Below are 15,726 nucleotides of genomic sequence, written 5' to 3' on the forward strand. Positions count from 1 at the left end.
GTGAATTAGGTTTCACGCATGTGAAATTGTCTACGCACGTGTGAATCATGTTTCTTGCGTGAATTATATTTGAGACTATTCTGCTTCCATAGTATGGTGGATAAAGACATACTAAATAAATACTTGTAAAATATACATGTATTTGTACACTACATATAATTGCATTTTAATATAGCGGACCAGAGAAACATAGCTGAGCTTTTGCTTCTTAACGTTCTCTTTGGTTGTTAGCTAATTATTTTTTATTTCAGATACCATTTTTTCTAAATTAAATATTCATAAATAATCTTTTATAACCCATACAGAGAAATCGAGAAATAAATCATAATTTTCACAGTGTTATTATTGTTATTTCGGACTGTAATTCTGTGGTGAATGATGCCGTGCTCGATTTATTCGGTCTGAATCGGTGATCAGCTCGTCTGTCCTGTCTGTCACATGTGATTCTAGCCGCAGCATTTTTTGGATCCTGTGTGTTAACTTACTGTGTTTTGATGGAACGTAAGTTTTATGGTGGTATTATATTGATCAAGATACTTATTATATTGATCAAGATCCTATTAATCTTATAATTTTTAATGCATTATGTTGTGACCATCTTGGATCCTGATTCTGTGTTAAACATACATACAATTAAGGTAATTTATCAACGAAAACAAAAGGAAGGACAAGCGTAGTATATGCTATATTTAATATTTTTTTACGTTCACAGATGTGGTGCAATCCTCGATCCCATCAAAGGAAAGCGCTCTTTTGGGAGTTGAGGTGACTTCACTGTCATTAACATTAATTTTTAATTCAAGCTGTTCGACGTTCTAATTAATGATCTGTTAAGCATTTCATAATGTGTAAATAATAATAATTATGTTAATTCTGCGGGGGGGGGTGGTCTCTGGAAATGTAAAAGTTGGAAATCATGAAACAGTTCATTGTTGCAGATGGGCTCACACTGTGTATGATGTACGAAAACTTTACAAACTAGTCAATAAGATTCTGAATGTCACTTTTCACAGTCTTCAACCACAATGAAAGCGGAGGCTTTTACCAAAGCATTCCTGAAAAATAGCCTTCCCCAAATGAAAGATGCAGCCATTGAGGAAATGATGTTGCGCAAGGCGGTAGTGCTGGAATTTAAAAGACCGAAAAAGAAGGGAAAGAAAAGCAAGGCCAAGGGACTGAATGCCAAAGAAAGAAGACAGCTGAAAATATTCCAGCTCAAACCTGAACATCAAAAGTATGTATTAGAGGTTTCATTATGTTTACTCTTTTACCTTGTAGTATTGTATCATGCTCTACATTGTATCTGTAAAACTTCAGCTTATCACTAAAATCATATATCTTTGTCTATGGATATCATTGTAGATATGAACTCTTCTTGCCTCTGCATGAGCTATGGAAGCAGTACATTGAGGATCTGTGCAATGGATTGAAACCAGAAAGGTCATAATTTTAGGAAGATGCTCTTCAGAATTTCTGCCTCATGGGTATAATTTCAATTCCAGTCTTGCTAACGCTCCATGAATGTGCTGCCTGTTTCTTTTGAACACAGCAACCCACAGATGATCCAACAGAAGCTCTTGAAAGCTGATTTCCACGGTGCTGTCTTAACAGGTACAACGTCATGCATATTTGAAAATGTCTGCACACAAAGGCACACATTTTTGGTTTAGTGGCAGTATATCCAGATTTCCGATTATTGTTGATATTTTGAGCGTAAAGTGGAACCTTATGTTCTCTCTCTCTCATTTTTTCCCCCCCATAGTTGTCAAATCAAAGTGCCCTTCGTATGTGGGTCTAACTGGCATCTTGGTACAGGAAATGAAGCACATCTTCAAAATCATTACAAAAGAGGACAAACTAAAAGGTATATGCGTAAATATAAACTATAGGTTTCACAGCATTTTATGAATATGAGTGTGTCAAAGATGGCAAGCTTCTGTCCACTAGATATAGGAAGGAGGAGCCTTTGAGTGCAAAAAAAGGCAAATATGAGAAATTAGCAGCTATTTTTTCCCCTGTGCCTGTATGCGGTGTGGTAATCAAGTCAAAATAATATTATGTAAACGTTTGCTATGCTCATCAATTGTCAAAATCTTTTGTCTTGCATGCAGCTGTCGGGCTATTTTATCATTGTCCAGAGTGACTGTGTGGCACAATATACCGGTACTGACAATAACTAGCTATGTTTCCATACATCTAATTTTACGTAAACTTTTGGATATCGCATTGAAAAATGCTGTATGGAAACACTAAAATGCACTTAAATTCTAAGAATGTGCATAAAAATGTATTGAGGTGATACTTTTTTTATCTGATGAGAAGACATGCACACGAACTATGATAGAAACACATTTAAAGAATAAATCCCTCAATGCGCAACAAAGAACTCGTGTGACTTTGCCTCAACAGAGGTTGTGATTGGATAGCTGGAATAAGCTGCAGACCAATTTCATTATACTGCGTCTCAAATGTTGGTTTAGTTATTCTGAAATGCAGAATAACTAAACCAACATTTATTCTGAAATGCAGAATAACTAAACCAACATTTAGTCTATCATCAAAATGGTTAATAATGCCCACCCAGAACTCTCTCTCACATTTTCATTTCCAAACACCAGATATGTAAACACAAGATAATGCGACAGACAGTGTGTATTGCATTACGTCTCCATGCTCTTTATGATGTAACAAAAAAAGATCCACAGTGGATTCCCCGATTGCAGCAACTTACATTTTTATTAGAGATATTTTGTGCCAATTTCCCAGGAAGTGACGATTTTGTTCTCTTGTTTATTTACAAATGTTTTATGCGATATTCCAATTGTGCGTTTAATTCACAACTTTAAATAGAAACATAATGTGTGATTTTTAAAAATGTAATATTGATATCATGTTACGCTGCCCTTAATATTGTAAATAATCCAGCGCCAGTAATGACCCTGTTGACACAGACACCAGTGGCGGGTTGGTAAAATAACGTAGTCTTAGACAACTCAGTCTGCAAAAAAAAAAAGCTGATCAACCAAGTTTATGTTTTTGTACAGTTATGGTTACAAATTGTTCTCTTCCCTACACTCATGTTTAGAGTGATTCATTGTCTAAAAAAGAGAAAACTCAAAATAGACAAAGTTAAAGATGTATTTGTCTGGTAGCATCATTAATTTTTTTGCAACATTTCTGTAGATATTTCTATAATTTTGTAATTGTGAATTCTGTTGGCCACGATAATAGTGTTGTGAAAATCTGATAAGACAGCCCTATTCCAGATTGAAGTCAAATCTTCTTACTGTGTCATGAAAGCACTTCTCACTTCTTCCTCACAACAGCTATTAGCCACTTCTCAGAACCCTCTTTTCCAAATGAACCTGAGAACAAAGTCTGTCAACAGATGGTGTGTAAAAAGATCTGTTGCAACCATTTTGTTTGACAGTTGCTTAAAGGTGCAATGTGTAATCATTTTAAGTATCTATTAACAGAAATGCAATATGACATCCATAACTATGTTTTCAGTGGTGTATAAAGAACTTACTTAATAAACCGTAATGTTTTTATTACCTTAGAATGAGACATTTATATCTACTGTACATAACCGCGGGCACCCCCTTCTATGAAGGTCGACATATTGTGACGTCATGTTTTTACCGTAGCCGAGAGCGAACAAACAGCGCTACAGAGCGCGTTTCGTCACTACCTTGAAAGAGAAGCAGCAGAAAGCTAGAAGCTAGCCATAAACACCGTGAGTAGTGACTTTTCCCTTGTCAGTGGTGTAAAATATGTAGTTGGATTGTTTCATACAACTTAGTTCTTCTCCCTCGCTGTGTTATGGCTTTGCTATGTGGGGATAAATGTGCTGGTTACGTTTGTGAGACAGCTGATTAGTACTCTTGTCATTGACCGTAAAACAGTATGTTACAGGAATCACCAGCCCGTCGATCGTGGTCGACAAGTCGATCTTGGAAGCATTTTAAGTCGATAGCGAAGAGTTTTCAAAATCAAAGAAAAAAGCCTATTGTGTGTAGTAAATGGTGTCTAGGGGATGCGGAGGCGCGCGCGCTGTTACAATCATGTCATTTTTGCCACGCGCACCTTTGGGCTCATGCGGACGCGTCGAGTTTAAACAAGGCTTTACGCTTTAACCAGCTCAGCCACAGTAACAGCTCATATTTAGCCAGCTAAACTTTTACTACCCTGTTAGAAAAAAAATATAGTTGCATAGTTTCATGTGGTTCTTCTCCCTCGCTGTATTATGGGTTTGCTATGTGGGGAGAAATGTGCTGGTTACGTTTGACCCTTGATCCTCACCTGACTATGGCTTCGTAAACTTTATCCATGGTGTGGATAATGGACTGTGGTACAGAAACAGTGACAATGTTACAAGTAACAGTGACAATGTTACACACATGTTGGCTTACTCTGGCTATTCTCTGCTGTCTCAGACGACGATATGTTTGTCCTGTTTTAGCCACCATAGTTTCTTCGAAAGGGAGGGGTGAGCAGTGGGCTGAGCCCTTAGTGCATCTCGCAACCGAACCGCTAGATGCCGCTAAAAATCACACACTGCACCTTTAACCGAGGCCACTTTAACCTTTCAAATAGTGTTGATTTATTCATTATAGAAATATGCTCTGGAATACTGACACATTTTTTCCCTCCTCTCTCTTTCTCTCTCTCTACAGTAATACCGAAGAGGAACAGTGTGTTCAGTATGGAGATTGGTGATTTCGTAACTCACATCTATGGCAGCAAGTTTGAACTGCGCTCCAGTGAGCGGTCAGCAAAGAAATTCAAAGTAAAAGGAACTATTGACTTGTAATGGAAAGTCTAAAACATCGTGTCAATTTTAAATGTGAGCTGATACTGGAGCCTGGGAGACAATGAAGAGCAGATGCTCAATCATTATGGATTTGGCCAAGCATGAAACTATATTGGGGATTTAGGAAAAGTAGTAGCGTTTGACTGTCCACCAGAGGGAGACCTTTTTTTTTTTCCTTTTTTTTTTGAGAAGATAGGAAGAATAAATCTCTCTCTCTCTCTCTCTCTCTCTCGTAACTGCCACTCCCTTTTATTATATAAAACTCTTTGCTTATGACCTCATTTAGTCGACAAAATTGCAAAATGTCCCATTACTTCTGTAATAACATGGTATAACAATAGATCCAGAAGTATGTTTAATTTGCACAATTATTTCCCATGGCCGGGAGGTATTTAAGTAAGTACTAAAATGTTGAAGTTGTGTAAAATAAGCAAAGTATTGTTAGTTGAATGAGCAGGATCTCCAGTTCAAAGTGTATACTGAGGGGAATTGGTATGATTTTTAAGTTATTTGGTTCTGTTTCAGTGGTGTATATTTTGTAGTATTTGCCTGATCACAAAACAAGGAACTTGTTTTTTCCCTCCTCAAAACAAGGCCTGATTCTTGGAAGACTTGGTCATGGTTTTTTTTTTCCTTTTTAAGTGACTCGTCAATGCCTCTTCTGGTAATGCCTGGGAATCTCCACATTCCTAGACAGAACTGGTTTTGCAAATAAGTACGTAAGAGTTTGTTACTAACTAAATTGGCTTAGAGAAAAATTCTAGATTATTTAGCATTTGGTGCTTAGAACAGATTCTGGCAACTGGTTTGAGTTAAAGGAAGCTGTAACATCGACTGCTTCTGTACCAAAGAACGACAACGATGTCACCATTCTTGCAAATACACATGAAGTCCTTTCAGCATTCTGATGTGCAATGTCCTTTATGAGAAAAGAGGTTCTTTACACTTAATGTCTCCTCTGTGGTCAATGTGTAAATAGGGTGTGCACTTCCTTTAAACCACATTTTATATTTTTACAAGAAATAATATGTAGCCTATTAATTGCCACATATACAATTTCATGTTGTATGTATTAAATGGCTGTGCCGTGCTTATATCACACGCCTGTTCTTTGCAGTCACTTTGCATATTTTTCTGTTAAAAGAAAGAAAAACTTGTTAGACTGGCTTTGCCACCCGGTTGGTTTAAGGGCCAAAGTTCTGTTGTCGTTTTGATACTATTGCTTAGTGAATCAGATAAGGAGTTCTCTGCTATCTGAGCCCATACTGTTAATCAGATGAACAACAAATATTTTTACTCTTAGTAACATACAGTGGCTAAAAGTTTTTTTTTTGTTTTTTTTTATACATGTTGTAAACATGTAAAACCCACTACACTATATTAATGCTTTACAAATTTGTATAAATGTTTTCTTAGTGTGCATGGTTTTGTTTGTGCGCAACAGAATGACAGTGATGTGGAATTTAGATGAAACAGCTGGGCCATAAACACACATGTACGGGTACTATTATTTAGATTTTTAATGTATATTTTTTATTATACAGATCTACTTCTATATCTACAAGTATACCTATGGCAGCCTTGTGTAGAATATTTATCTTTTCTTAGTTTTAGTGTTTATTTGACTGAGTTTCATGTCATTATTGTTCTATAAATACTACGGGACTTTTTACTACGTCATGCACTGCACCTAAATCTGCTTTTTGTTTTTTAAATACCTTGTCTTTTTCAGCCTAGTTAGGTATCTCATAGTATGTTTCTTCCACATTAACTTTTGATATTCTCCTCTCATTTGCCAATTTCCACCTATTCAAGCAAATGTTTTCCCCCTTTTTAACTGTTTATGTGCGAAAGCCTCAGCTATGTATTACTTCTCTGTGACAGGGGATATGAGGAACATCAACAACATTTTTTGTTTTTGCTATGAAATATGTTATTATTGACTATTCTAGGACGCGAGTTATGCATCAGTGTTATTTTAATACTTCAAATGCCTGTTTGCTTCTCAGATGTGTGGTTTTTTTTAGCTGCCCTTTGAATACTTTTAATAATTTGTTTGACAGAAACTGTCCTTAAGTCTTTGACCGAGCTCTTCTGTGCTCTAAATCACTCACAAATCTTTTAATAATTCAATCATCTCTATTCAGTTTTTGCAAAATATTGGTTGTTTTAATGTCTTTTGCACGACATTGCACTATTTCATGCTTTTCTTCTACAGAAAGATCTTTCTTCCTCCCCATATTGCATTAGAACTCTGACTTGCTTAATAATGTTGAACAACCTCTTTCCATTCAAGACATGGCAAAATATTTATAACATTTCTGAGATTAAGACCAACTATCTAAAAAGAAATGCAAAATAAAATCCTAATGTTTATTGTGCTAAAATCCTACTGATATGTCACTTGCATAATAATTTGGAACAGTGTGAGTTCATGAAACTGATTCGTTTTAGTCAACAATATCAACACATTCATTTTTCTCAGTCACATCAACTGTGAAATAAATTAGGCAGACGACCAAAAATACAGCAGCAATAATACCAGTATTATCATAAATGTTCTATTCTATTTGACGAACATGAGGTCTATAAAATGTCATGACTATATATATATATATATATATTAATTATCTCTACACTCAGCAGGACTCTGACAATAGTGACTTGAATCTGACATGTCATCCGTTCGAAACACTTTATTTTGTGCTAGTATGTCTAGAGTAAGTCGAGTATTTTCCAGTCAAGAACAAGGAAGGTAACACTTCTAAAATAGTATAGCATTTCTGAGCAGTAGCAAATTCCCCTTTTCAAACAGGAAAGACAAGCTTGTGACACTCTATAAAAGGTATGTCTCAACCAACCTGCAAAGAGAAAGAAGTGATTTGTAGTGCTGAACACAGAGGAGTATTTTCATAAAGTTTTTTTTTTTGGAACGAGGGAACTGAACAAATACAAAGTCTGTTAACACAACAATTCACTGCTTTCCACGCCAATCAGGTATTTGGTAGTTCCTTGGTGAATTAATTTTTAAGTCTTATATTTTGTGTCTATATTGTATAATTTATTTTATTAGCGTTATCAGAGCTGAAATCTTGACTTGAAGTGTTGATTTGAAAGTACTGTACTGTAAAAAAACAACAACAACAGTACATTGAAATCGTTTTGACCTTGTCAATACTTTGATATTTTACAGGCAGCAACAATGGAAGATCTGACCTTTACTATTCAGAACCGTGAGCGAATCAGGGCGGTGGCGAGCTCTTTTGGCCGCACTGGGAAGATACTTTTAAAACCCGGGCGTATTCTTGTGGGAGAGGGCTGCTTGTTGAAGCTGTGCAGGCGTGGACCCAAACCCAAAGTGTTCTTCCTCTTCAACGACATCTTGGTCTATGGTAGCGTCATGGTGCCCGGTCGCTGGAACAATAAGAAGAAGGTCGTTCCTTTGGAGGAGGTGCAGCAGGAAGATCTGGAAGACGGAATGGCCATGGCCAACCAATGGCTCATCCGCATGCCACACAAGTCTTTCTACGTGTCGGCAGCCTCGCCTGAGGAAAAAATTGCATGGATGGGGCACATTGAGAAGTGCAAGACCCTCCGCATGCAAACTAAGGGCCTTCCCACTGACAATGATGCAGAGAAGTTTGCTACCACCTGGATCCCTGACAAGGCTTCAGCCATCTGCATGCGCTGCACAAAGAACTTCAATGTCACCACTCGGAGGCACCACTGCCGGAAATGCGGCTATATAGTATGTCGAGCTTGCTCGAAGAGCCGGGCCTTGCTACCAAACATCTCCTCTAAGCCCGTGAGAGTTTGCCGGTACTGTGTGAGCAGCACACAAGAGGGAAAGGTGCAGGGACAGAAGAGAAAAAAGGTAAAGCACTGGAAGAAACACTCCGTAGAGGAATCACCAAGGCTACCTGAGTTCGAGACGTCCAGCGATGAGGATCTCGAAGACGAGAACAGGTACCAGGTGCCCACCAAGTGGTTCAACAACCAGTTGGAAAAGGAGGATTGCTCCCCATACTGCTACATAAAGCCCGGGCACATGAATCCTCCCCTCACTGGACTCTGAACGTGATGTGAGCAACGACTATTATGAACTATGCTATGCACAGAGACGAATACCAGCAGTTATTAAGTATTTTGCACTAAAGTATGAGTCACTTCTACGATTTCTGTTTTGCACTTCTATTTAGTATTTGTATGTATATTTGAATATATACTCTATAGCATATGTATAAAGCGAACTGTGACTTTTGCAATCAATATAATAAAAAAGCATTATTTAATAAATATTTTGGTATTGTATTAAATACTTGGTGGGAAACACACATACCAGTTTTTTGTAAATGTTTGTTTGTAAACAGAATAACTAATTACAACATTCCGATATTCTAACAGTGTGGATCATATTAAATTCAATATTTTCAATAGAAGCATCCTCACTAAAAACAGCTTCTTACTGCAGACCTATAACGTTTAAGGGCGGAAGATATGGCGTTATCAGAGTGGACAGTGACAGTGAGCATACTGCTTCTCTGATGGATACAATTGCAATAAACATAAAAACATCGCATACTTTTTTGGGCCATGATTTCCGTATTGTAGTCTAGGTCACATGACTGTACATTCTAATGGACCCTTTTCACAGACGCATTTCCCAAATAACTTACTATGTGTAGTTAATTAACATTACTTAAATGTATAATTATACTGTAACAAGGACACCCTAAAATAAAGTGTAACCTTTTACTTACTTGAATGTGTGTCAAGGAGCATAATTTTCAATGCAAAGAACCATTTTAGCAAAAGGGTTCTTCAGGAGTTCTAAATAGAAGTTTTATTTGAGTAAAGAAGCTCTACAGAACCATCTATTTTTATAGTGCACTAACAATTGATTGGTAGAACAAGTCAAACAAAGTGTGTGGATTACAAAACAAAAACAGACATCTTGTCTAGGCAATTACTCTGAAAGTGATCAGAGATCGCATCAATTCAGCAAAATTTCACCAAGGCATGAGAGCTGAAGAGTCATAAAATAGTTGAGTTGTGATGTGCACATACAAGCTGAGCAAGTTTTCTGCTCTCATAAGAACTGTGGTGGGAGGAAGAGAAACAATTCTTAAAAAACACCTTTTTTTTCTTTGCATAATGACAGACTTTTTGGCACACATGGTGTACAGTAACTAACAAAACCAGTGCATCAGGTGAGATCAAATTTTACACACATCCCTGTTGTTTACTATCATTGGACAGATAAAATAGAAGAGGAAACCCACAAGTTTGTTAAAATGCAAACCACTTGATCAGAGACTCATTACCAAAGTAAACTATACCAAAGAAACACCACTGTCTTACTGTACAGAAACTCCAATGCATTACAGTCTTAGAGCTTGATTCTGGGAACTAGTGAAGAAAAGATCATTCTAAGGTTTAAAGAAAGGTTGTGTCTAACAAGCTCCATGTCTTTGCATTACAAACAAGATACTATAATGTCTTCAATAGAGCTGCTTATAGCTGAATTGAACTAATTTCGTAATTGATGAACTTTACAGTCAACACTGAACTGACTTTTCAGAGATGCTTTACATCAGAATTTTATTATTTGCATCATTGATCATTATTTTCCTGTTTATCACTGTATTGCATAAAGTGCTAAATAAAAGTGATTTGACTTGACAAAGGGCAGTAGGACAGACAAATACACAATAAATGTGACTAATCCCCAAGATGGGATAGGAAATTAGGTAGCTGTAATAGTCTTAGGTAAACCCCCATAATTGAATACTGTCAAAACACTTAACACAGAGATTAAAAAAAGAGTGACACAAAATCACAGAATGCCCACCACTTTGGATATTGTCATGTGTGTGGGACACTGGTCAAAACTTGAAGAAAGAAAAAATCAAACAGTGAAAAAGATTTGATTTGTAATGTTTTGTTAGTTTACCCACACCTGAAAATTCTGTCATCATTTACTCACCCTTATGTTGTTCCAAACCTATGACTGTTGTTGTTCTATGGAACACAAAAGAAGATATTTTGAGGAATATTGGTGACCATTGACTTCCACTGTGTGGAGAAAAAAAACTAAGACATATCTAAAAATACCCACAGAAGAAAGAAAGTCCTTCAGGTTGGAAATGACATGATGGTGAGTGAAACCATGATTTATTTTTTTATTTTTTATTTTTATTTTTAGGTGAACTACTCCTTTAAGGTAAAGTCTTCATTGAGTGCATGTAGATCTAAAAGGATTTAATGTGTCTTTTCATGTTTTGCCTGAAAACATGCAATGCGTCCCATTTAGAAGACAGACAGCGAATGCATACACACCTTAATATGAGGAAGTAGCTGCATTTTTCTTGGCTAACAACTGATGTTATACAACCACCTTGACAACCCTTTTGTACTAAAAATAAAACACAATTGTGCTACCAAATAAATGACATGTCAGCACCGAGGGTTTCACTGCATTCTTCTGTATAATGTTTGAAGTATTTCATTTTATTTGTTTGCACTTATATTGCAGTGTGGTTTTCACCTCTTAAGTCTGTTAGTTCTCATGGTGTGAGTGTGGTCTGTAGCTTATGACATCAGAGAGGCTATTCTAAGAAAAGCAAAGACCTGCTGCTCTCCAGCAAACCATATGAACTGTACCACAAACTACAGAGCACAGTACAAAAAGAGTGAGACCCTGTGGTTCAGGTCAACCTCTTTTCAGTTTAAAAGAAATTTTGTAATGAGAAAACACACCTCTTAATATGAAAAACTCAGTCAATACAACACCCACTAGAAAGAGCCTGCTGCCGGATTTTATTTGCTGCTGCTATACTCTCCGGCAGCCTGGGTTTTGTAGATCTTAACAGCCGGCCATCTTGCTCCAGCCATCTGAGGGCAATGTATCTGCCCTCTAGAACACACCCTCTCATGATGCCACAGCCACACGTGTTATATATTGCACAGAGTATAGCCTTAAAATAACATTGAATTATTTTTGTTATGTGTAAATGATTTTTATTGAATCAATAAAGACAAGAGTCATTTAAGTCACTGTTATAGTGATTAGTGCTCAAATTGTCTCTGGCTCAGTTCATCCAAATGCTCTATACTAATGCTAATACTTAGCAAACAAATTGATTTTAGCATAAATGATAACAAAAATGCTGACTCTGATGCAGGTCATAACTTTGCAAATTTCTCTATCCCATGTTTTTATATTAATAGCAAATCTAAAAGTTAAATCTACTAAAAGATTGTTCACCAAAGAATGAAAACTCTGCCATCATTTACTCACTCTAATGTCATTTCAACCCTGTATGACATTCTTTCTTCTTCAGAACACAAAAGAAGATATTTTATATGACGTGCTTTCGATCCATACAATACAAATCAATTGTAAACAAAACTGTTTGCTTACCAACATTCTTCAAAAAAAATATATTATTTTATGTCCCACAGACGGAAGTAAGACGGCTTTGCAAAAACATGAGGGTGAGCAAATGATGTACTATTCTTTTAGCTGTACTGAAATGGTACATCAAGTGGTTTTGATTTCACATTTCGGAAAAGATTTGCTCAATTTCTTTGAGAATTTTAAGGTTTACTGTGAAACTGTTACTCTGGTCAACTGGATTAAAGAACAATGTGGTAACACCTACATTTTTTATTGTAAAGACAAATAAAAGTAAAAACAGATTTCAGAAACAGCAACAACAAAACATAAACTAAAAAAGCTTAAGGTACTGTAGTCAAACTTGGCTTAGACTAAGCAGGTAACATTAACCCACTATTTTTGTCCATACTCCACTTTGGCTCCAAGCTCTTTTGTGGCAAAAGAGATTAAAGTAGTAAGCACTCGCATCTGCAGTGAGGAATTACTCATTACTAGAAAAGTTAGTTGAGCCAGGTCAACCCAATCCAGATTGCCCAGTACTGCCATGACATCAGAATACAGTTTCTTCTTTTGTTGAGGAGGCATCTCGATTATGATTTGATGAAGAGGCTGGAATTTGTCATTAGTCATCCACCATCCAACAGCACCTCCCAGAGCACCACCTACATAAGGCAATAGAATATCACATTTTAAGTTGGTCTCACTAAATGGTCTAAACGTTTACTGTATTTTTTTGTTTTGCAATTCCAACTTTTTCTACAAGCTTTAATCAAACTTCATTAATTTTTCAAATAGGCCTACATTGTTTTTCTACAAAAAGATCAACATAGTGTTATTTTAGTATCATTGATTAATATTTGAATTAATTTTAAATAATTGTTACATTTTTTATATTATAAATATTATAAACTAGAAATTATAAAATTATATTATAAATATTATAGACTATTATAAAACAGTTCCGGATTTCCGGTCCTTGATTTTGATTGGTTAAGCCACGTTGTAAAAAAAAAACATTGAGCCATGTTGTAAATTCCTAAACAAACATACATTACAAATGTGCATTGAGGAAATATTAAAATAAATATCTTATGGACTAACGGTTTTATAAAAGCAATACGCCCAGTGAAGATGTGGTTTACAGTGAATTTAGAACAGCTAAGGGGGTTTTATTGCTTTATTTTAGTAGCCTACATAAATGAAATGATTGTATGAAGAATGAAAACATTGACTTGGCAAGTAGCTGAAGTAAAATAAGTTCAAGTACGTTTTGTTTATTTTATTTTGTTTTAGTTAACACTGGCTCGAGATAAGCATACACAGTTGTTTATAGATTTTATACCACCACATTGGTTAAGAACTGCAGTAAGTCAAAGTTTGTGGATGACAAGAAATCAAACACGCACGCCAATACATACCAATAAATATACCGGGTGGCCCTCCGAGTAGCCCCCCTAAAAACGCCCCTCCGCCTGCGGTAGCAGCTCCTTTGGCTGAGTTCTGTACTGCTGCTTTAATCTGCCTGCTATCTGATATTTTACAGCAGAGCCCCATTACATCGTCTATTTGACGCTTCATTGTGTTGTGTTCAAAAACACTGCCTGGGGAGGAGAAAAATGAATCAAAGAGAGCTATTCTCAAATGTAAGTTGATTTAACACTGCGCAGAGTGTCGTAGGCCTAAACGGTGTCTTTCAAACGAACAGACGTAACTACAGTCGTGATAAAAACCAAAAAGAATGTTAAAGCTAAACAAGTTACATAAAATATGTAGGCTACATTTCCATGGCCTACATTTTGACAATATTTAACACTAGGCAAGTTTTGTAAACTACATTACAGCTTTCATAAAACTTTTGGCATTACCTCCGTTTCTTCTGTTGACTTTACTTTAAGATTGAGAAAGTGAAAGTGACATCACTTCCGCTCTTTGCTCCGCTGCTATGTCATTATACTTTTAATTTGATATCGATCGGAGCCATGATCGGAGCATCACCTCAATTGTCGAAACAACCAACAATAGGCCCCAATAGGTCCACCTGTTGGACAGAGTAGAAATTACAGCGAACAAAAGTTAAAATTACAGCGTGTGTGCGCGTGTGTGTGTAGCCTACATGTTTTTCTATCCCGGTGGGGACTTAAACCCGAATGCACACAGTGTCATGGACTCGTGTTACTGTAGGGACCTAAATTGAGGTCCCCATGGGTACAAAAGCTTATAAATTATACAGAAATTTTTTTTAATGTAAAAATGCAGAACGTTTTGTGTGATGGGTAGGTTTAGGGGTCGGGTTAGTGTAATGTGTGTGTGTTTTCATTGAGGTTTAGTCAGCCAATCTATCAATCCATCCATTTCCCAAATCGCTTGGTCACAGGTAATGAAAGACATTTAGCATTTATATAGGAAATATGGGGGGAAATGTCATGTTATTAGAAACATTTTTTTTTTTTTTAAGACAGAATTGACCAAATTTTAGAATTCATAAAAAAACAACAACAAAAAACAGACTTTGTTTTTTTTTGCCCAAGATTATTTAAGATATTTGTTGCACTTTGGCTGGTGATTCTACACTGATAACAATTATTTTGTGGTGAAGTAAATACTACAGAAAAAATCAATGTAATTTACATGAAAAAGTTAGTTCAGGCAACAATAAAAAAAAACTAAGTAAATTCTATATTACTACTCAATTCAAGCGTGTAGAAATTAAAGCGTAAATCAACGTTATAACATTAAGTAAAATTATTCAACTTTTCTGATACTGGTGTTCCCATCATGTACTGGGTCTTGAGTAATTAATGATGTTGATTTTTCACTGTTTTCCAGCTGTATTTACACTGTTTTATCATTGCTTTTGATTAGAAACTTGCCATTTTGTGGAATTCATTTTCCACTTAAAATGACACATTCAAACACAAAAACGATCCATCAAATGTTACTGTCATTAATTGTGTATTGTCTTACCAAGTATTGAGATATCTGCATTCACATAGCGTGTGATTCTTTACATGTAGAATATTTATGTTAGTAAAGCATAGGCTACTTTAAAAGTGTGGTTTAATTCAATGATATTTTTTGAGTGAAATCAAATGTATTTGCAAAGGAAACTTCAACTAAATAAATATTACTCAACCTTTTACTAGCCAAGTTAAAATTACTTATTTCCATTGTTATACTTTCATTAACTTAATTCAGTAGAGTTTACTTAATTCCATATGTGAAATTTACTTAAAAAATATTTGTGCAAAAACTTGCCAAAGAAAAATTAAGTAAATTTTACTTATTGTTTTTTTTTTCTTCAGTGTAGGCTATATTGTTTTGTAGACATTTTTACAAATAGTTAGGGACATCCACCAATTACAAATATCAGTCTTCAAGAGATAATGATTTTGAATACATTGGTTCCCTTATCGAGTCGGTCTCTCGACATTACGTATGGGGAAATCCATTTTCCTCGAATCATGAAGTCTGATAGAATAACTCTTTTGCTTGCAAATAGCCAATGGCGGTCCCG

General features: G+C 36.0%; 3 protein-coding genes across 4 annotated transcripts in view; 2 read left to right on the plus strand and 1 right to left on the minus strand.

Annotated features, from left to right (window-relative positions):
* Positions 1-4,867, plus strand: part of pop4 (POP4 homolog, ribonuclease P/MRP subunit) — a 134,469-nt gene extending 129,602 nt beyond the window's left edge. The window contains exons 1-7 of one of the 2 annotated variants that reach the window (XM_056248482.1): positions 480-501; positions 713-765; positions 1,014-1,234; positions 1,363-1,440; positions 1,550-1,611; positions 1,763-1,864; positions 4,677-4,867. In XM_056248482.1, coding sequence (XP_056104457.1) covers positions 495-501; positions 713-765; positions 1,014-1,234; positions 1,363-1,440; positions 1,550-1,611; positions 1,763-1,864; positions 4,677-4,813 — 660 coding nt within the window. In that variant the 5' untranslated portion in view covers positions 480-494 and the 3' untranslated portion in view covers positions 4,814-4,867. Of the gene's footprint in view, positions 1-479; positions 502-712; positions 766-1,013; positions 1,235-1,362; positions 1,441-1,549; positions 1,612-1,762; positions 1,865-4,676 lie in introns of those variants that run through there. The other variant, XM_056248481.1, reaches the window with a different exon arrangement.
* Positions 4,868-7,703: 2,836 nt separating this feature from the next.
* plekhf1 (pleckstrin homology domain containing, family F (with FYVE domain) member 1) lies at positions 7,704-9,109 on the plus strand. Its single transcript, XM_056248480.1, has 2 exons — positions 7,704-7,810; positions 8,007-9,109. The coding sequence occupies exon 2, from the start codon at positions 8,016-8,018 to the stop codon at positions 8,886-8,888; it is 873 nt and encodes a 290-aa protein (XP_056104455.1). The 5' UTR covers positions 7,704-7,810; positions 8,007-8,015; the 3' UTR covers positions 8,889-9,109.
* A 3,358-nt stretch (positions 9,110-12,467) lies between these two features.
* On the minus strand, positions 12,468-14,163 carry si:ch211-260e23.7 (protein C19orf12 homolog). The gene is made up of 3 exons (XM_056248483.1): positions 14,078-14,163; positions 13,631-13,813; positions 12,468-12,874 (listed from the first exon to the last, which is right to left on the minus strand). The coding sequence occupies exons 2-3, from the start codon at positions 13,788-13,790 to the stop codon at positions 12,606-12,608; spliced, it is 429 nt and encodes a 142-aa protein (XP_056104458.1). The 5' UTR covers positions 13,791-13,813; positions 14,078-14,163; the 3' UTR covers positions 12,468-12,605.
* Between the last annotated feature and the right edge of the window lie 1,563 nt (positions 14,164-15,726).

This window comes from Rhinichthys klamathensis, unplaced genomic scaffold, assembly GCF_029890125.1.
Source record: "Rhinichthys klamathensis goyatoka isolate OS25496 unplaced genomic scaffold, OSU_Roscu_1.1 h1tg000055l_1, whole genome shotgun sequence".
NCBI classification, from domain to species: domain Eukaryota; kingdom Metazoa; phylum Chordata; class Actinopteri; order Cypriniformes; family Leuciscidae; genus Rhinichthys; species Rhinichthys klamathensis.